At 37.7% G+C, this 22,999-nt stretch overlaps 1 protein-coding gene and 1 long non-coding RNA gene across 4 annotated transcripts; one reads left to right on the top strand and one right to left on the bottom strand.

Moving 5' to 3' along the window:
* Window positions 1-1,103: 1,103 nt before the first annotated feature.
* Window positions 1,104-4,080, top strand: LOC148888216 (uncharacterized). Its single transcript, XR_016117140.1, has 3 exons — window positions 1,104-1,253; window positions 3,674-3,816; window positions 3,944-4,080. It is a non-coding gene; the product is annotated as an uncharacterized LOC148888216 (long non-coding RNA).
* scn2b (sodium channel, voltage-gated, type II, beta) lies at window positions 1,624-9,774 on the bottom strand. Of its 3 annotated transcripts, none has more exons than XR_016117139.1 (6): window positions 9,320-9,769; window positions 5,719-5,879; window positions 5,427-5,643; window positions 3,873-4,065; window positions 3,698-3,766; window positions 1,624-3,189 (listed from the first exon to the last, which is right to left on the bottom strand). XR_016117139.1 is itself a non-coding variant. In XM_089013350.1 (4 exons), exons 1-4 carry the CDS (start codon window positions 9,399-9,401, stop codon window positions 3,869-3,871), a joined length of 657 nt encoding a protein of 218 aa, XP_088869476.1. In that variant the 5' UTR covers window positions 9,402-9,774. The 3 variants fall into 3 exon arrangements, 1 of the variants encoding a protein (XP_088869476.1); XR_016117138.1 differs by having other exon boundaries at window positions 1,624-3,192; window positions 9,320-9,768; XM_089013350.1 differs by lacking the exons at window positions 1,624-3,189; window positions 3,698-3,766 and having other exon boundaries at window positions 3,869-4,065; window positions 9,320-9,774.
* Between the last annotated feature and the right edge of the window lie 13,225 nt (window positions 9,775-22,999).

Genomic DNA, 22,999 nt, shown 5'->3' with positions numbered 1-22,999 from the left:
TGCCAACATTACCCAATACAAAGAGACCTTCCATAAATCTCATCCAAATTACCAACACAACCCTGCATTGGCAGTGAAGGATTGTGGGCCACACCGTTGATGTGCAGACTGACCTCTTTCACTGAATTCATTACTTCCTACTTTAATGATCTGCAATGTAGTCATCGTCATGTGAGGAAGGAGATGGATGCGAAGGACATGTCGGTAGTTGGGCTAGACTTTACAGTCAAGTTAAGAACTTTGAATAACCTGAAAGTCCAGATGACATGATAAACAGTTTTCTGCTTTTATTACAGCAATAACACCAAGTGTATCCTTCAAATGACTATGGTTCTTTTTCATAATGTCATTTGTGTAAATCCTGTAAGATCCACAATTCATGATTCATATAGGATTGATAATACATACACGCATCGGTTGTGGATCGTTCAGTAAACATGCAGAAAGCCAAGGGGAGAATGGAGTTAGCCTTTGCAAGTCCACGATCATATGTAGCGACCATGGCATATGTGCGCACGCACCTGCACCTGCTCCTGCGCGGGGTGACCTTGGAACGCTTCAAAGGCAGAGGATGAATGGTTATTGCACTCATGTGAAGAGAGGAGAGGAGAGTATTCGTGGGAGAAAATCCCGGTGGGATGGAAGCAGGAATTTGTGAGGATGCAGAAAAGGTCTGCGGGGAGTGCATGTAACAGAAGGCAAAAGGGACACAAGAGAGAGCAAGGGAGGGTGTGGAGGATTTCGTTCTGGGGCGGCCCGGGTACTGAAATGCTGCAGTAAAGCCACGCGGAAAATATTGCTGACACGCACGCACGTAGACACAGAGAACTACTCACAGGTCATCACCTTCTCTCTACCGTACCAACATCACTTCCCGAGATGTGCGCAAGATCGCCCAAACACGCACACACAGACAAACACACGCACACACACACGTCTGGTTAACCTTCATATCACCCAACACTTGGGCCTGCTCTTTTCTCTTCTCCCTCCCTTTTCTCCTCTCTCTCTCTCTCTCTCTCTCTCTCTCTCTCTCTCTCTCTCTCTCTCTCTCTCTCTCTCTCTCTCTCTCTCTCTCTCTCTCTGCACCAGCCGGTGAGTGAGCACATTTTCAAAGAACATCCTGAGTGGCCCCGTCTCAGCCTCATCTTTGGACTGTCCCCATCTGAGCATCGTATCTTTGACCTTTCTCACCACAACCCTTTTTTACCTTCATTCTGGGTCCATCTCCTCTAACGTGATGAAATAAAAAGGTGAGTCCCATTTAAAACAAAGAGACCAAGTTTTACAAATGTTATCTCGAAGTTGGGTGCGGAGTCATCATGGACATGTCGGTGAGTTGAGATTATGATGGCGAAATTATGCAAACTTGTGGTTGGCCTTAAAATGAAAGGACACTCAAAGAATGCCTGTGATGTACTTGATAAAGGCAGAATTTTGACTATATAGCCATAAACACCGACTCTCACTTCAATTTACAGCATATTTGTCGTCTACAAATGATACATTTATCAATTATGATTTGCCCATTTGTGATGGCAAAAACTATGGTGTTTTGTAGCTCTTTTCGATGTCCTTCAAAGTAGTATTTGATTCAAACACAAAAGAAAAGTCAAATATGATGAAATACTTTATTGTGATTGTACTTTTTTTTGGTCCAACATTCGTGGTGCTTCAGTCGAGTATATGAGGGGAACATATCTCTCATAGCATATAATCAACATGCTCTGTTGTAACTGTAAAGTGCACACCTTCCAGGAAACCGTTTACCGCTACATACATATCTTTAGATGCTTTTCTTATTTACACCTTTTTTGCATGCTCTCAATTACAGTAAAACAGTGGTTCTCAACTACTATCAGTCTGGGACCCGCATCTTCTTATTGCTGCAAACATGCATGTTTTTTGTTAAAAAAAAAAGGTCGACATACCGCCATAGATATTGAGCTATGAAATGATTTTGCCCAAGGCTGCATTGCACTGAATTTGTTTAAAGTGGATCCAGTGACTAGAGCTAAACTGTGCTTATGCCTGTCCTGGAAAAAAAATATATAACTCAATAAATTATAACAATCTGAATACCGGTAGATATCATTTTTTACGATCTGAGCTTTTGGGTACCGACCCACTAGTTGAGAAGCACTTTGATGTAAAATATGAGGCAATGTGCAAAACAGTGACCTGCCTGACCTTTGAGGCAGGCAAGGATATCATGAAAACCTTAAATGACACACACACACACACACACACACACACACACACACACACACACACACACACACACACACACACACACACACACACACACACACACACACACACACACACACACACACACACACACACGTACACATACTTTTGCTTTGCTGCAATTGGAATGCAACTCTATAAAATACGACTCCAGTTGGACTTCATGCTTCCATAACACACTTTCGTTCGAATTATTTAAACCAAAAAAAAGATAGAAAAAATCAAGGCAGCAATCATTTTTTTTCAACACAATTTTCTTGTAGCACAATAAAACAAGTGCGATGAGCATAAAAAGTGCCCATGGTTACGCAGTGTAAAAGGTAAGCATGCACACAGAAACTCATGTTTGTTGCTCATTTTTACACAACTTTGATTGGTACATGTTGAAATGTGTTAACCCACATGCATTGGGTATACTCCACTAGTTTTTTCACCACATGGATATGTTGAAACAAAGTTAGGTTCAACTGCTGAGATTATAAGTTTTTAAGCTTTTTATCTTCTGCATCGATGTGATGGCTTATTCCAGGCTAAACAACTGCCTGAAATAGTAAACATAATGCACCCACTGCACCTGACTATTTGGGACTTTTTTCTTTCCATTTGACATTGGCGCATAAGAGACGTACAACATCTCTTGTGTTCTATAGTCCTTTTGTTTTACTGAGAGGTTCCAATGGTAATATGTCATCCATGTTCAATGACAAAATGTTGTTCCTTTGATAAATAAACATTTATCAAGTACCAATAGTCAATACTGTGGATGTAATCAGTGACTTTAAAGAGACATACACACACGCGCACACACACACATACACGCATACACACAGACACATGTGTCCACTGATACACACAAACATGCAGACGGAAGAGATATGCATTTGGTGGTTAATGATTCAGTCAGTGGTTGTTCTGGGGCAGAGGAACGACGACGCATATCTTCTGAAAGAAAACAGAATGAAAAAATGGAATATTCTTTCGACCCAAACCACACATACAGTACACAGGCAGTGAAACAGTGTATTTTGAAATTGGATTGAAATTCTACTCTAAGTACCGCCTATGCAGTTTTATGAGGGAAAAATTCACCTTAGATGTTCAATTTTTGCCCCTCTGTGAGTCTTCACTTGCCCAGGGTGAAAGGTTGGAGGGGGAGGGGGTCGCATCCCAATGATTCTAGGAACTAACTTGTCTGGGGCTTTATGGCTCCTGGCAAGTCCACCATGACAAACCGGGCCAAGGTGCAATTTAAAAAAAAAAAAATATTGGATGCATTGCAGAAGGTAAAGTCGAGGTAGTGTACTGTACTATATGAAAATAAAAAAGTAATCTCAGTATAATTGTCTGTGCTGACCTTCATTTAAAATATCAATGGTCAGCGAATATATTACACAGAATTTTATTGTCCCTCTGTTTTCAACAGTAAGACAATTGAAGAGAAGTTTACCACGGGGGATGTGCTGGGTCGACAGCTCTGCAGACGACTAATTGATTCTGATGACCCATTTAAGATTGTCTGCAAATGTCAGAAAAGAGATACATTCAGAAAGAGTTTTGTCACATAAGGTAATAGTGTATCGCTAACTTTTTTTCCTCCCCAAATTGACTGAATGATTCCTTACTTTGTCCCCTCTTCTGCGGCCCCTTCGGCCTCTAATTTCCCTTCCTCTTCCATTTTCTCTTCTGAGGTCAGATCCTGTTTGAGATGATGACGAAGAAATTTCACAACCACCATGGAAAGGATGAGGAGAGCAAGGGCTCCGCCAACTGATGCCCCGATCGCAACGGCAATTGTTGAGTCTCTCGGTGGAGGAACTGATGGAAAAAAAGGAGAGAGTTAAGTATATCGTATAGACAAGAATGGAGTGCGGCCCTTGCCAAAAGCTCGACCGGCCTCATTAAACAGAGTGGAAAGAAAGTGCTGGCGAGTTAGCCTAGCTAGCGTGTAAGTGGGAGAAAGATGCTGAGGGATTAAGTTCACCCTCTCGTAGGCCATAAATAAATAAAAAGATGACTTATTAGCAGAAGGGCCACAATCAAAATCAAACACACACACACAGAATGATGTCATGTGGGATTATTACTTGGCGTTGTGCGTTACCAGGAAGAACTCAAAGACATTTCTGCAGTCTTTTTAACTCTTTCACTGCCAGACGTGCAAAAACTTCTCCACTCCAGTGCCAAGGTTTTTGTCATTGTCACTTGAATTCTAGGACCCACAAATATTGAGTTTTAGGATGGCATAAACATTCAATACAGCGTTAGAAACCTTAGACTCTTTCTCCAGAAAAAAAGTTCATTCCTAAATTATATGGGCGGTTATATGAGCTTGAAATGAGGGTGGGCGTCCAAAAATTGGTTTATATAGCGCTTTAACAATAGCAAAAGCTGGAACAAAGCGCTAACATGGAAAAAAGAGAAATGCTGCCCCCTTGTGAACTAGAAAAAAACATTGCCAGAGGCCATGGCCAGCGCTTCATCGGCACCCAAGCATGAAAAAACAAAACCCAAACAAATTCGGGACTGGCGCTCGACGTCATATTTTCAATTCCCAAATAAATTCGTGAATGGCAGTGAATGAGTTAAAGATCTATAAAAAAATCTCCACTTGTGTATGATGCCAATTTGGGGGACAGCCTTCTACCTCGATCGTGTGACAACCCGCTACCCACATGTACAACGGGCATGACGAAAAAAAACTTCAAAATGACCAATTTGCTCAAAATAATCACCAAAATACTTCTTCAAAAAATTATTTCCAGCTCTGTAATGTATTCAATCAAACCACTAAAGTTAAATCCTTTTGCATTTGTATGAGTTTGAAATTTTGACGAACACTGTCAAATAAATAAATAATTACATACATACATTAAAATAAACAAACACACAAACAAATGAATAAACAAATCAACATAATATTATAAATGTCGTCATAGATAGATAGATAGATAGATAGATAGATAGATAGATAGATAGATAGATAGATAGATAGATAGATAGATAGATAGATAGATAGATAGATAGATAGATAGATAGATAGATAGATAGATAGATAGATAGATAGATAGATAGATAGTATTCAACCCTGTTACCATCCGAGCTCTACTGACAAGGCAAGTTTGGTTTTCAGATATGTGCACATTTATTTCTCCAAGACGTCCGGGTGAGGATCTTACGTTCATTAGAAACTTTCAGGTTGATGGCCCCATGCCCATGTATGCGGTCCGGGGGATTTATCACGTAACAGTTGTAAATCCCTTCATCTTCCTCCTGAACATTTATTAGAGTGATCGAAAGGTCATTCTTTGCCAGGTTGCCCGCAAATAGCACCCTGTCTCCAAACCGCTCTGGAAGCAAAGCCACCATTCCTTTCTTCCTATCATATGCCAAAAACTACAAAAAGACAGAACCATTGTGAGTGAATGCAGTTTATACAGTGCGTTCTTCATTTATGGTGATCTTTCTCACCATTTTTTCTGTGTCGTTGATTGATTCGTGGTAGGTCCAGTTCATGACAAACTTGTTGGTGTCTATCTGATAGCAGGAAGTGAACGTGCATGTGATTTTGATATCGGATCCATTCATTACGTGGATTTTGTTGAGCACGGTAACGTCCATGCTTGAACAACCTGAAAGAAAACAACACACATCCATTTTCTAATCTGGGCAGGGCATATAGAGATGAACAAATATCTGTGCCCACACTCACTCACAAATAGGAAAGTTGTTAATGCTACTCTATTTCGTTTTTAAAGTGAAACCCATCAATATTCCACTTCGAAGTCACTTGAAGTTTTAACATATGTGTCATTTTAGCAATGATTGTCGCTGCTTCTATATGAACGATGATGAGTCTGGTAAGGATGAGTTTGCACTCCCCCAGCAGAAGTGTGTGTGCGTGTGTGCGTGTGTGTGTGTGTGTGTGTGTGCGTGTGTGTGTGTGTGTGTGCGTGCATGCGTGTGTGCGTGTGTGTGTGTGAAGGGACTCTGCACCATTTTCTACTGCAGTTGGGTGTTTTTGGCTTCGTTCCCACTGCTGCTGCACCACTGCCTCTCTGCAGCACACACACGCACGCACACACTCACACACACGTGCACACAGACATGCACACGCACTCACACACACACACACACACACAAACACACACACACACGCACACGCACACACACACACACGTACACACACACACAGTCACGCACACACAAACATTGAATCTGAAAAGGTGTACACTTTTTACATCCACTGGGCAGAGGCAATCAATGACTCAGCAGTCCCGTGCAGGAAAGACGGGCAGGTACTCTATGAGCGAGCCAGTGGCACTCGCAAAAACATAAAGTACTGCAGTGAAGCAGCCTCATGCATTCCTCAGGCCCTCTGCCCCTCCCGTCTTTGTCTGCCTCATTTGCCCCTTCCTCATATTTTATATTGACACACCTGCTACCCAAAATGTCTGTTATCTCCTCATTTTTATTATGAATAACAATGAAACTTTGTGTATTCAGTGTGTTACACATGCAAGGTCAATGCGGGAAAAGTGAAGGGCAATGGAACAGCATCTTTAATTCTAGCTCATCTTATGTCATGTTCAATGTAGGTTTGTGTGTTCTCCGTTTGCTTGTGGAGGTTTTCTCCAGGGACTTAGGCCTTTTCCCACATTGCAAATAGCTGCATGTTGTGTTTCCAGAAGTGGGAATGTGAAGGCTTGAAATCATTATTAGCAATATGGGAAAACATATTCAATATTTGGTTCATATATTCCATACATCAATTTTTTGTGTTGCGGGGGTTTGGTGGGGGCGTGCTGTAGCCTGTCCCAGCCATCTTTGGACACTCTGTGGGGGACACCCTGAATTGATTGCCAACCAAACGCAGGGCACACAGAGACAAACAACCATTCGCTGTCACACTCACATATAGGGACAATTTAAAGTGTTCAATGAGTCTGTATTGCATGTTTTTGGAATGTGGGTGGAAACCAGAGAACCCGGAGAAAACCTACGCAGGCCCGGGGAGAACATGCAAAGTCCACACAAGAAGGCCAGATCGGGTCTACAACTCACGACGTCTGCACCGTGAAGCTGTGTGCTAACCATTCGACTACCGGGATCAGATATTGAAACACATTTGTTTGTCAGTGGTCAACAGTTGTACAAATCTGTACATGTAGTTCTCCCCAAATTTCCCGATGCCACCTGGTTGTCAGCAATATCTGATTCTGATATGCTACTTAAAAAGTCCATAAAAGTGTGGTAGACATAAATTAACCTGCTTCGTTTATCTTGGGTCGCTACAGTGACTCTCTCTCTTAAATATATATATATATATATATATATATATATATATATATATATATATATATATATATATATATATATATATATATATATATATATATATATATATATATATATATATATATATTTTCACCCCCACCCCACCACAACCAAATTGCTGCTATGGACTGCAAATGTCCCTATTGTGGGACTATTAAAGGCTTGCTGATTCTGATTCCTGCTTTATACCTAAACCTACAGGAAGACATGTGATGCCTCCTGCATGTGAGGAGTCCAAATAAAAGGTTTTTCAATAAAATTATTTTCCATTTTAGTTCGCCATTCTGTGCCTTATTTTGGTTTTATTTTTGTATCCAATGTCCACGATGTCATTGGTAAAATTGGTGAATTTGTGTATTTCCTCTTCAAATCCATGGGTGATGCAGGAAGTGAGGCAGCAAGCAGCGACTCTCACCTCAGATGGCACAATGCCTCACAAAAATGGTAACGACACGGTTCAGTTGGACCGTTTATTTCTAAGATTACTGTATTAAAACTAAGGAGGCTGTTGGAAAGTGCCTTTCCTGTCTCCGATATAATCTTTTCAGCTACTTACAATATACATTTAGGTTTTCTACACTCAACACTAATTATTTAACATTTATGTGTTCAGTGCAACTTTAATTTTGACACTCCATTTGGCTTGTAAACTCATAAATTAGGAAGCCGGCGTGCTAACCACTCGACTACCGGGCCGCCCTATTATTATTATTATTATTATTATTATTATTATTATTATTATTATTATTATTATTATTATTATTATTATTATTATCCACCATTTTCTAATCCTCTTCTTTCCCTTTCGGCTTTTCCCTTTAAGGGGTTGCCACAGCGAATCAGTGTCCTCCATCTTCAGAGGTTTGATTGTAATCCTCATTTCCTCAAAAGGGTTATGGCTCAATTGTGTCTTGTTGCTGCTCTCTAGTGACACCAATCGGTAACATTTTAGACCAACTGTTTAAACAGCACATGCAAATTGAAGATCCCTCTGTTTTCTTCCAAGAAGTGTTGAATATCATCAATACGCAGTTCAAATTAATGCTGCAAATGTATGCTAAGAGTGTGCATCGTTAAGAAAACGCAAGTTGAGCTCCCACAACGAGGAAACAATGCAGACATATTTGCTCATCTTAAGTAAACAAGACTGTTTATGGATGCAAAGGCATTACACCGCAAGCTTTCCCACACGACTGCATTCTGTGTTGTCATGGAGACAGAAAATGGTGTGGCACCTCACATAGTGAAAATTAATCAATATGACTCAACAAAAGCTGATCCCGAACGCTAGAAATAGTTGATCACTTTACCACTTTGCTAAATTTAGCAATTCCAAATACGATCGCGTGTATTTTTGGTTGGGAGCGATATAGAGAAGCGAATATGTGGTTTTGATCGTAATTACGGTCATCTTTATTAGCATTGGGCATCCACACTAAGTGATACGATTGTGGGTTTTCGCTCTAAGTGGTATCAATATATGTAACCCAGGCACCACATAGACCTAAAGACTGCATTTTTAGTTTTATGTGGCACGTCTTGAATTGGGATGAGAGAGTATATTTAGGCCTTAGAAATAAGAAAAATGGCAAAGACAGCTGTTTTACAGTCATTTCGATTCTATGGTTTGCGCGACGTCATTCCTAATTGTAATTCTACATGAAGACAGGTATAAGACGCGATAATGTTCCTGTTTGAGTGAAGCACTCCCGTCGATGTAGGGCGGCGTGCTTACCGGACACGGAGAGCATCATCATTACCGACAACAGCAGTAACCGAACGTCAGACCTCCATTCCCCCAGTGCACAAACATACATGGCCGCTGCTTGAGGAAAGCACACACAACGCTTTCACAAGCTGCAGAAAAATAATGACGGTGGGGAAAAGGAGTAAAAATATAATTGGAAATGATTTAAAAAAAGGTAAAAAAATCATATGTTTGCATGCAGGATATGGCTGGCAGTGTCTGTAGCCCTATGACGGTTGGTCTTGTGGTTGCCCGTTTTGTTTGCATCGGAGGCGGGAGGGTGAAAACCGACACGAGAAATGAAATGAAGCACTATGCTTCTAAACCACTCGCCCAATTAAGATGTTACGTAAAAAGCATTCATATTTCAAAAAATGAAAACATAATATCATGCATAATGGAAGGTAAACAGTGGAAAAGACACATTCCAGTGTTTGTGATAAACGAAGTAATCTTGCAAACCAAACAAATAATTGACCCACCTCATCTATCTTCGGGGCTGCATGGATTGGAAAATGCAGAATGACGGAAAATGAAATAATTAGAGGCAAAAAATAACTGTCAATCACGAAGTAAATGACTTTTATTTCTATATTACTTTCCACACAGGAGCAATGCGTGCATTTCATACACTTAATAAAATACTGAATTCTAACATTTTATTTTTCAATTAATATAAAAAATATATTGAAACGAAACACAAATACAAAGACATTACAAAATAAAAATGGGGGAAATGAGAGGATTTGGTAACACATAAATGAGTATTGAATATAGTATGTATTGAATATCATCAATACACAGTTCAAATTAATGCTGCAAATGTATGCTAAGAGTGTGCATCGTTAATCATGCCTAAAGTTGTACATTCATATTTTGGCTTCTTCTACTTTATTCGTTCAAGCCCAAGATAGATACATGTGGTAACCCAAAGTAAAACCAGTATTTGTTAAAATTGTCACAATTAATAAAAACACTTTTGGTTTCTCTGTGTAGTAAAGAACTAACTACACATCCCTTGTGTGTTCTACACACTTGGCCAATAAAGATGATTCAGATTCAGATTCTGATTTAATATCATCTTTCAGAATTCCATGTTTATTGTAGTACTTTCTAAAGCCATAGGATGGCGCCATGACTGTTCACAAGATCACACTGAGAAAAGTATTTTAAAATATAAACAAAGCGTTTATATTTTGAGATAATAATTTTCATTTCACCATTAGCTTCAACCTCAACATTCAGACCATATGAAGACAAGCTTTGCAGATAAATAGTGTGTTGAATTAAATTCTTTGTGAAGCTTTTCATGGAAAATAAGAACTTGTTCTTCATTTCCTGTTGCATTAACAGTCCAAGTATTTCTATTATTTATGACCTGCTGATATTTTACCCACTTAGTCCTTCATGATTTCAATTGGATTTAGAAGTGGTTGTCAGATTCATAATATGGTTTCAATATTGTTGAAAAATCACTTGCACATACATTACTAGGGCATCTGACCACACAATGCAGATAAAGGTACAGTGAGAAATCTGGTGGTCATCAAATGAGATACGATTGGATAGTATTGGAAGCACGGTTAAAATAACATGACTGAGTGACCGACAACTACAGCTTTGTTTGGCTTGAAAAAAAAAAAGACAAAATGACAGTACGTCTGTGTAAGCTCTCAGTCGTACAGGAGTGGTCCATCATTGAAAAGGTTTCTTCAGTTGTCATCTGTACTTCTTTGAAGGTCTCGGACATTTCGCTTCTTCAGAAGCATCTGAAGAAGCATCTTGGAAGAAGCGAAACGTCTGACAGCTTTAAAGAAATACAGATGACGGCTGAAGAAACCTTTTCATCGACAAAATGACAATGATGGATGGGTACCAAGCATGCTGACGGATGATGAAATGCAGACTGGCAACATTTTTGTCAAGTGTCCACGTCTGGTTATAACATTACATCAAGCACATATCCTGTCTCAAGAGGTGTCAAATCCAGGTCCAGAAGGGGGAAAAACTGCCACAGTTGGGTGTTCGTCACAACTACTTCTACTTAACCATCCGACAGGGAAATAAGCAGGATTCTTACATCCCGGCACTGGATTTGGATCCTCTGCTTGTATGCCAAGTCTGATGAAATTGATATCAGTACCCTAAAGATAATGTTAAATTGTCCTTATGTGTGAGAAGTGTGAGCGCAGATGGTTGTTCATCTCTGTGTGCCCTCTGGCATCCTCCACGACCTTAGTGAGGATAAAGCGGTTTGGAAAATGGATGTATGCAAAGGTTGTCATTCAAACACGTGTGTCTAGACTTTTTATATCCAATGAAGAGACTCATGCCAAATACAGTGAGACCTCAACTTACAAACACCTGATCTTACAAACTTTTCGTCTTACAAACGTCAAATTTATGAAAATTAAACCTTATAATAAGCACTATTTTCATAATACACACCCACCACGGCTGGCAGAGTGATCTTCGGCGGAAGCACACGACCGAACAGCAACAGATGTTAAGTTACCAACAGTCCTTATGGTGATGGTTTGAAGGTGACTCTCCTTCCATAAGCCATCAACGACCATCAAAAAGGTAAATAAAACTTTATTTTACAGCACAGTTTATTTCTTTAATTACAGTCCTCATGTAATGCGCCTCTCTTTCCAAACAGCAATTCCCTTTGACCTTCGACCTCCAACTCCATTCCATCAAGCCATAAATGACCATCACAAATGTAAATAAAGTGACTTTATGATACAATGCAGTGTATTTCTTTCATTACAATACAATAGCACATTTAATATACATAGAATATGGTATGTTGTGTGTAGTTTTAAGGCTTATTTAGTTGAAAAGTATATTTTATGGAAACCCGGGAATAGATTATTCCCATGTTAATGGTTTCCTATGGGAATTTTTTTTAGATACACACTTTTCGCCTTACACGCTCTGTCTGGGAACCAATTAAGTTCGTAAGTTGAGGTCTCACTGTACAAAAAGTTGGTCAGTGAAATTAATCTGTCAGCCCGATTAACATTCTGCTTTGAGTCACTATCTGGGATTCGCAGTGAAAAATTGCAATACAATGACAATACAATCCAATACAATACAATAAAATAAAAAAAAAAAAATGCATTCATATAAAAGGTTTGAAGACTCCTTCAATAGCAAACAAAAGTAGAAAGGGGAGTCCAATCAAGTTAAATGCGTACAAACTGATTCCTGCTGAGAAGAACTGCAATTTGTGTTCAGAATGAGGTAATCAACACTACCTGGGGTGAAGACAAGTGGCACATCAGTGCTACATTTTAAAATAGCCTGGAAGCAATCAGAAAACAAGCAATAACTACTTGACCATGTCAGACATCTGCAGCATGGAGGTGAACTAAAACCGTAACGTGAACGACTTCTGTTTAACAGTTAGAAACAATGATGAAATGATGATGATGATGATGATGATGATGATATAATAATAATAATAATAATAATAATAATAATAATAATAATAATAATAATAATAATAATACTATGACTACTACTATGACTGTTACTACTACTGCTAATAATAATAATGATGATAAAATAATAAGCCTGTGATTGTTTTGTCCTCTCTGCAAGTTTGGCACCTTTGATATTTCACGGGGAAATTGCTGTCTGACGCCGTCCTTCCATGCGTTCTCTGACGTATATTAAACTACATTGAATATCTTTGCATTTGCGTGTCTGTATGGTTTGTTGTTGTTGTTGTTTTTCTCTGGCAGGTGTATTTTTGTGTGTACGAGTACTGTACTGAACATTCTCCAAGCAAAAACAAATCACACACACAATGAGCATGAAACACCCAGACAAATTCTGAGACGGTGACAGAGAAGGTTGTCGTTGAGTGTGTAACAGGAGTGAGTTGGTAGAACAGTACAGTTCAATCCTGCTTTGTTACCACCAATGACCTGGAGAAGGCGCTCTTGTACCACGCCTGAGGTGACGCAACTTGAGGTCAAGGTGAATGCAGAACGCAGGGATGTGGCGACAGTTTGACGTTTCCTCAATCTTCTGTTCCAAAGGTCAAATATAACTAATCCCGAAATCCTTCGCGTATAGGGGAAACGTTTGGTTCCAGATGAATAAGGAACGACGGATTTATTATTTTGGAAAATACAATTTGATTGCATTGATTCAACACATATGCTCATAATATGGCCTTCCTCTAACTGTTCACAATAAGTAAAAAATAAGACTTAAAGGCAGGTAAAATTAAAAAGAACTAACCATAATAATTCTCATAATTTCTGTATAACAACAACAACAACAACAAAAACAACAACAACAACAACAACAACAACAACAACAACAACAACAAAAATAAAAGTAATGATAATAGAAATAATATTAATATTAAAGATATCAATAACATAACACCAATAATGATGATAATGAGAAGAACAAGAATAAAATGTATGAGTATTATAACAATATTAACAACAACAACAATAATGATAATAAGAATAAGAATAAGAATAAGAATAAGAATAAGAATAAGAATAAGAATAAGAATAAGAATAAGAATAAGAATAAGAACAAGAATAAGAATAAGAATAAGAATTCGTCAGACCATGGCGGAAGTATATGCGAAACATGTAAGGTAATTGACCAAGAAAATAATCTGTTGTAAATTAAATATTATTATTATTATTATTATTATTATTATTATTATTATTATTATTATTATTATTATTATTATTATGGGCATCCGACGTAAAAGCTTGGCCAAAACAAACATGCGTATCATACCTCTGAACATGAAGGTTACTGATTCGCTGTGGCGACCCCTTGAAGGGAAAAGCCGAAAGGAAAAGAAGAAGAAGATTATTATTATTATTATTATTATTATTAGTAGTAGTAGTAGTAGTAGTATAAGTAGTAGTACAGTAAAGTCCTTAAGCAATTCTCACAAGACATGATCAGCATCTGATGACTCTTAATTAACTTGGAGTGAACAAGAAGTAATCAGCCATTTAACGCATGAAAGCAATTTTAAGATATCAGGTTATTGCAAAGCATGCACATACAGAGCTAAGCCTTTAAATATCAAGATTTTAAGGCAAATATTACATGTTGATACCATCAAGTATCAATACTATGTTGGAGGCTAAAGTTATCCAAAGACGTAATTAGACATGTAATATTGTTAACAATGGAAGACTGTCAGAATATGTAATTGGAATATGCACTGAAACGGGATAGAGCAATTTCTTCTTTATGTGAAGCAAACAGGACAAAATCAGCAAGCTGTTGCGATCGAATGATGGTTACCCAGTCCCAAGGATCACAGATTTGGTAGCGGTCGCCAATATTGTCATGTGAGACGCTACATACCAGCTCACAACAAATACACACACAACACAGAAGGCACGTGCTTCAAACACACAAGCCAGATGCATGAACACACAGTCACACAGACCACATAATGACAGTAACACACAGCACATAGACTAACACAACCACAGTCTCATGCAGCTATTGCAAACTAACAAACTCACCACTTGTAGCATTCCTGTATGCACACACAAGTGCATTATGCATGTACAAGTGACAGTCAGTGTTCTATAATGTTCAGAACTATTAGACCTATTGTTGACAGTTACATGCAAGCTTGAATGGCATCGAACATTCACTCGTATAGCACACCAGTTGCAGAACAATGCACTTAAGCTACTCTATGACTTGACAATGCGAGATACAGCTGTAACTGCAAGTAGAGCTGACACCATCATGATTGTCAGCATACAGTCTTGCATCATAGGACCATGATCAGCTGACATTGCAGACTTGCTGCACTGTCTCCTACTGACCCAATACGGGCTAGACACGGACAGTGCACTGTGACAGATTATCAAGACCATCGTTTCCGACTAACAAAGTCAAGCATCGCTATTTCTGATGGCATACCTCGCTTTCAGCTGCTACATCAACATTCACTGCATCTATAGACTCACGTCTAGCACTGCAGCAAGAATTCGTATATGCTCAGTACCTGACTATTCGACTGACACACTCATGCACGATACCATTGTCGCACATTTGTAGTCAATCATAACTCAATGTTGAATGCTACTACTATGAAACTTCGAGAATGTCATGCAACTTTCTAGCAGTTCAGTGTTATCGACCATACATTCAATTCTCACTGTAAGCATCATACACTTATACGATTTCTGACTACATTCATGCTCGACTCATTGATGTCTTTATGAGTATCACGTTTATGTAGATGTCTTCAGATGGTCATCAGAATACAATTATGTGCCTGTATATGATGTACATATTTGAGTCTAACTAGCAACTCATACTACTAACTGACTTAAACAAGATATGCAGCTTTTGAAACCACATAAGTTACAGCACGATATCGAGCTACAATCAAGTCCTCACATCTACATACACTTTATCACTAACTAACCTGAACTGAATAATTTGATAATCACTGTTCTGAACAGTAACAGCATCTAGATTTGAATCATCTGTTTACAACTACTTAACACATGAAAACTGTATCAGTCATTCTCTCACTCAGCATATGTCAACGACTCACATACACCTCATTCAGACCACTCAGAGAAATCAGATCGCAATCGATACAACTGTAGTAACTGCGCATACTTCACCTCGACATAGCATTCGACCTGATCATGAAGCTGAACATGCCACTCACTCTCTTAGTCGACAGAACTATCGACACATCATTCTGCATGCTACCATTCTGTACTCTACAAATCAGCACATCAACCATCAGACCAATACCATACAATACTTCACTAGAATACAATGAACTTCATCATCCCAAGCAAACAGCTCATCTAGCTGGCATCACTACACTGCTATCTACACATCAATCCACATCAACCACTCCACTAGCTCTGCACATTCACACAGTATCATCCACAGCTACAACTCAACATCGAAGGCTCTACATCATACATGTCAACATCACTGTGTACAGTACTCATCATGTCTGATTGCTCATAGTCATCAGTACGTGACTATCTCAAGTTGCATTAGTCTTACACGATCTACATTTGTATCTGTAATGTAAACTTCAACTATTCGAAATCTACGTCTAAGGCTGTCAATAGACTACATGCAATTACATACATAATACATTTGCTGACATGCAATGAATGACAGCAATCAATGATGTCATCAGCTGTCTAAACATCACTGTCACAAACGACATATCCTCTATCACACCAACAGCTGATATGAGGATATTCTGAATAAGTCTTGAATTAACTGCATATATGATGAATGATGCAGTCATTGAACTGTCTACATGATCGCTAATCAATAAATACATGATAAGCTCAACCAAGCTGATGATCATAAGAGCAATGCATTGCATTGGACATACTGACCTTTATCCAGCAGAAACAAAAAAGTGATTGTGAACGTCATGATAAACTTAGTGCGAACACTAACGTTTATATCATACCTCCGCAGCCAACGAAATGGTACAGAGCTCCACTGAATACATTTACACTAATGAACATAGATCAGTAATCAAACATAATAGACATTCAAAAAGATATTAACGTACAGTGAAGTTCTAAATCACAATGTTTCAATCGACCATTTTTGAATTCATGATTTCAACCACAGCACATTGATTCAATGCGTCTACAGGCACGACGATCAGACTTACCACACCAGACACTCTAGTACAGACGCAATGACTACACTGCTTGCAAATTCATCTGAATACGACATGACAGTAAGATCGCAACTAGAATTATACAGGACTATGATCAATACAACTAAGTCTGATACTCATTTAATACATGAATTACTTTTGACATATCATATTTCTGAACAGAATCAGTTGTACCAAAACAATATCATGGCAGCATCATATAGACTGTTCATGATTGCACATTAGTAGTCGTTAATATCATTATAAGAAGTATCATATATCGAAAACCTGATATTTGATAGCAGTTGATCTTGATCTTGCATAGGTACTACGATTATAATGACTATCGATTTCGACATTATCACGATGTCGAATACTCCTTATGTAATTAAAAGTGAAGTTCAATATTATCGGAATGATAAAATTTCGATGTTACTGAGACGATCAAGACTGAAATTAGTACATCACTATCATCATATTGAATGTGAACTAAATGAGTGAATTATTGATATTGTTTTGATATTTTCCCGAGTCATAAGTTCTCTTCGAATTAAGTTTATGTGTACGATCTAGATATTCGATACCATTAGATCATCTCGATGTAGTGTATTGACTGATACATAGTTGTCATGATGTAGAAGTGATTAGGGCATATCGCAAATTGTATAATGTTTTAACCAAGTACTGTATATACTTTAATAGACTTAGCGATTTTATTTTAGAGCTTTTGGACGAAGGAATATCGATGATGAGCAATTTATTGTAATCTGTTAATTCTACAATGTGATATGATGATTAAGCATAAATTGAACTAGTATCATATTAGTAGTTGATTATGTATGAGATTTATGATTGTAGAATGTTAGTTAGGGTCTGAAGTTATGCACATGAATAAAAATCATCTACGGTATACAATGTATGAAAATTGAAGTGACATAAAATGTCAGTCATATACATGAATGTACATGGTGATAATTATTAAGAGTGGTAGATTTATGCTTGAAGCTTTGAAGACATCATATGTGAAGTATTTTATATGGTAGCAATAAAGTTACTAGGTAAGACATAGCATTGAATTAAGATATGGATCAAAATGCAGAGTTAAATATCTGGAAGTATAGGTGGTTCATGTATGGTACCAGGATCTATACCAACGTTGAGTACATGGAGAACTATCAATAGAGTAGAAGCAATTAGCGGAACATACTACGATCATTCATTAGTGTACAAAGAGCAAATCGATTGTCAATTTGTAATATTACTGTGATAGATCTATAACAAGCTGTAATTGCTTTAGCGTTATAAATGATCAGATGATATAGAAATGGGAATAAATGTGGAGTATGAGATGAATAAATAGAGAAGCTAATTACTTAGCAGTTCATGAGAGTTTCTGATCAATGAATTCATATAGCAGTCATGTACGTTGTGTAAGATAGTAGCTCAGAAAGATATGTTACGATGTAGAGGATTGAAATTGCTCACAGTGGTAGGAAATAGCAATGACAGATATATAGACGTCGAACATAGTTAAGGATCCGTTAGATTGGACTACTGAAGTAGGACAGGAGTTAACGATAGAATCCAATAGTTGTGGAGATCGCAGATTGAAGTGGAAGTAGTTTAGATACGGATTGGAATTGATAAAGTTAAGTATGAATATATTTGATGACATATCAGAAGGTATATGAAAGATCAGATTAGGAGGTCTTAGGTAAGTGTCTGATGTGATGTTAAGTGTGTGGTGATGAGTGTGGTTGAGTTGAATTGTGGTGTGACAGTTGGAGACAGTGTGTTGCTGGAGGTGAATATGCGATAGTGTGTAGTATTGTGCGTAATCGTGAGGTTCGATAATGTAGATCTATGAACATTATTGAATCTAGCATTGCAATACGAGCATCAATCATGTTGCAATGAAACTGATGTTGAAGGCTAAATGATTAGATTCAAGAAGAATGAGGTAAGTATACAGTAATACAGAGAATAAAGTTACATAATGAACAGAATTTAACGGACAAAGGATGACTTCATAGAAAAAAAGCGTACTAATGTAGTAGATAAATTAGCTTTATTAATGTAGTTTGAGTAAAGATTATGAGTTAAGTCATAATTGTGAAAGTAGATATTAAGAGTGTATAAAGTTTGAGCATGGGTCAGTTATTGGATTTGTACATCAATGAACATGTCTCATTATGCTGAATAGCTGAAATGTTAAACTAATCATGTATAATTGATGCAAGGGTAGTCATATGATACATTACGAATTTAATTATCTGCTAATCATTGTAGATGTTTACGTTACTAACGGACAGAGCTTAATAAGCTTCTAATTCACGGATGATATACGAGAGCTATGATGTAAAGTATGAATGTCTTATTAATGAATAGTAACGCTATTATGATTGAAAGTTATCCTAAAGTTATGAATATAGCAAGTCATTGATTAATAATAGATTTCATTGTGTACTATTGTGGACGTTGTGAACTAAATTCTTACTGTTATAGTTAGATGTTATGATATGAATTTATACTTTGAATGTTTGATGATTATTTTGCATGATTTAGGAAGAATAATGGTTGATATTACTGGACATTGTAGTGCTTTAGCTTGGTACATTCTCGTTGCATATATATTAATCTGTCATGTTATACACATGCACGAGCTAGTGCGAGCAACTACTTGACTGTTAATATGTTAACATTTAGATGTTTATGTGTCTACTGGGAATTTGACTAATGACATATGCGTGTACAAATATGTCAAAAAATTGTTCATGTTGACTGTCAAAACAATTGAAGTATCTATCGAGGCTGATTTATGTTGCATGTCAGGAGTTTGTGGTTTACAAATGTAAGAGTGTATTAATGAATGTAGTTTGTAAATTGTACTCTGTGACTGTATGCTGTGCAATTTCTATATTGTAGCTGATGTGATATTGACTAGATCGATTCAGCATTCGTCACACATGTAATCCATCAATGTATTCAGTTCATAATGTAGTTTAGTGGTAGATTATAGTTAGAATTTAGATAGCAATTTTTATTGATAAGTTACACATGATTACTTGATGACTGATTTAGTATCTATAATGATGTACAATGAGTTTATGCTTCATTCATATGCTATGATGTCATTAATGTAATATAACAATTAGCGTAGAAAGCTTTAAGATGTTCTAAATCAATGAATGTTAACAATATGAAGCTATACGTTGATAATGATGCTTATTGTAATAATGTTTTTAATGTAAATCTTACTGATTATATTGAAATAGAAATTTACTAGATACTTCATCTGACTAAACATGTTGAAAGGCAATGATGACACTAGATGCATAATGGTACAGAAATATGGCTTCACTATAGATGTTGACACAATTGATGTACTCAGTATCATCAGTTGACTGTTTACATGTATGTCAGATTTACGTAGTCTATAATTAGCATGTAAGTAACGTAGAATAGAATGCTCGATTGTACGTATGTACATGAATCTATCGATTCCTATGCTATTGGATGAAGTATGAATGGATAGTATCATGATAGTAAAGATAATGTAAAACTGCATAGCTGAGCAATATTGACAATTCAGTTCATCTCTATGCAACTTGAATAAGATAGTGTCCATAGGATAAGCTATGTGAGAATCTGTAAGAACCGATAAGTTACAGCACATTGTACTCGTACTAACATGAGGTTGCAGTAGTCCATTTTAGCGTTGATTTGCAGCTATACAGTCAGATTCAAATACATGATTAACTGATTTCGTAACACAGTTAGACTGTGAATATGCATAATACGTGATGAGTTAAATGTTTAGATCAGATAAATGCTTACGATTGAACAATCTACAGAATATAGACTACTCAGTAAATTTGAATGATCACTCTACAAACATAGATGATAATGAAATATGATGGTGACAACTTACTATGTTGCTTCAAGATCATGCTTACCTTCATTGTATGAACTATCTTTAATAAACGCATTGAAAAACACTGTGTCGTCACTTGATATGATGAGTACATGATTATGACTGTAAAATGGTCATATTGGTAAATCAATAATCACTTGTTCTATCTATGTGTATAATAATGTCTTAGATAAATGAGTCATCAATGCTGAAAATTGAATGTACTGAATTCAGTTCAATGTGACCTCAGATATCAATGAAGTACGTGATAGTCGCAATGTGATTGCAGCTGTTGACAGTCATAGTAACACTCAGTACATGTTGAAGTGTACACTGTTATATGGGTCTTGAGTTATCTGAGCTTGAATGGGGGCAGTTGTACAAAATATAATGCAATACATATTGATTTTGTTGAACATGTTGTTGTTTTAACAACACCTGAAGCTGTAACAAAGCGCTCACGTGGACAAAAGGCAAATGCTGCCCCCGTGTAGAAGGGAAAAACATTGTCAGAGGTCTGATCAGCGTTTTATAGGCTCCCCTCACAAGAAAAACCAAAACCCGATTTTCGGGAATTGTCAGCAGAGTTAAAAAGTATTTTCGAGAAAAAAAGTCCCATTCAACATTTCTTTCAATATTTTTGAAAATCATTATTTTGAAGGGAAAATCAATTTATACCACACTGTAAAATGTATGTTACGTTGACTAAATCCCAACTCACACATAAATAAACATGTGTTTTCTTTATTGAGCATAGAGGAGTCCCAAAAACAGCCACAGTGTTAGAGGAAGAAAAAAAAGGGCCAGCGAGACCGTCGAGACTGAATATAAATGTAGTGTACCTGCAGGCGATGAGCACCAATCATAATGTAGTTATTTGCGCAAAAAGAATGAAAAGTTTGCCGCAGCCGTCTCTGGGGAGAAACAAATATAAACAGAGAAATGTTAAAATGTCACGTCGGAAGCAGGTTGGTGCGTGATTACCCTTTTCCATCTGCTCTTGAGCGGAGATAACTCGTCTCTGCCATTGACACGAGCACCACCTTGGTAATACGGCGCAAGAAACGACAGTTACACTTTGGCCCATTTCTAATTTGATCCTTTTATTTTTCTTTAATTCGGAAAAAAAGTGGGAAAAAAACAAAAAGGTGAAGTGAACACAGACATGCATAATTGAAGAGTCTATGGAGAGATTGTGCTACACAGGCCCCCACGTTGGGGGGTGCTGTAGCCCTGTTAGGAATCTCTGTCGCTCAAATTTAGTCCTTCCAGAATTTTATTTGATGTTCTCAAAGATATTCATAAATGTGTGGTTGTCTGTTAAGCACATTGGCCTAACAGTGTGGAGGTTATAGGTTCATATCCCCCTCTGGCCATCCCTGTGTGGCGTTTCTTCTCCTCATTGTTTGTGTGGGTTTTCTCTGGGTTCTGAAACCGTGCACGCTAAAGGAACTTTTTGTAGGTACGGTTTCCTCTCGAGGGCCGTTATGAATTTGGGGGAAACTATTAGAGTGTTTCATTTCCTCCACATATTCCATACAGAACACACAACAAATGAATAAATAACTAGTTTTTAAATCTGAAGTCAAGAATAATGGCTGTTTCTGTGGTTTACATACGACAAGGTGAAATTTTAGTTTGGACTTTAGAAAGCATCAAGGCACTTGACATGACTGATTTGCTTTCGCGCTAGATTTGGCCACCGGGCCTTGACTGACACATTTGCTCAAAATTGTCCCTAAGTGTGTCACGTTTTGCAAGGTGGTGGTGGACCCTAAAAAAGCAGGCATGGGGAAGCAGCATGGTGTAATTGACAAATTGTATTCAATAAAGTTAACAGGAACACATTTCCAAACAACAGAGTCATCAGAACAAAAAGGTGCAAAGTGCCAAACAAAACCATGAGTAAAACATGACAAGATGAAATAAACCTGACAGGGTGAAACAAACGAAAACCCGCCACCGAACGGTTGTGCCAGGACTTCTTTTAACTTGACGAAAACAATCAACACCTGTGTAGCTGCAGGCGGGACCCGACAGTCCCACCTGTTGGCCGCACACCAAAACATGACAAAGTGTG

Source organism: Hippocampus bargibanti, linkage group LG14 (assembly GCF_051943395.1).
Source record: "Hippocampus bargibanti isolate YZ-2025 linkage group LG14, ASM5194339v1, whole genome shotgun sequence".
Taxonomy (NCBI): domain Eukaryota; kingdom Metazoa; phylum Chordata; class Actinopteri; order Syngnathiformes; family Syngnathidae; genus Hippocampus; species Hippocampus bargibanti.
This window is presented reverse-complemented; position numbering and strand designations above follow the sequence as displayed.

Bases quoted from the DNA above. Each gene is read 5' to 3' on its own strand.
- scn2b (XM_089013350.1), bottom strand. From the start codon at position 9,401: ATGTATGTTTGTGCACTGGGGGAATGGAGGTCTGACGTTCGGTTACTG. The intron at 5,880-9,319 runs GTAAGCACGCCG...GTTTTCTTTCAG, and splicing joins GATGATGCTCTCCGTGTCCG to GTTGTTCAAGCATGGACGTT. The intron at 5,644-5,718 runs GTGAGAAAGATC...GTCTTTTTGTAG, and splicing joins TCAACGACACAGAAAAAATG to TTTTTGGCATATGATAGGAA.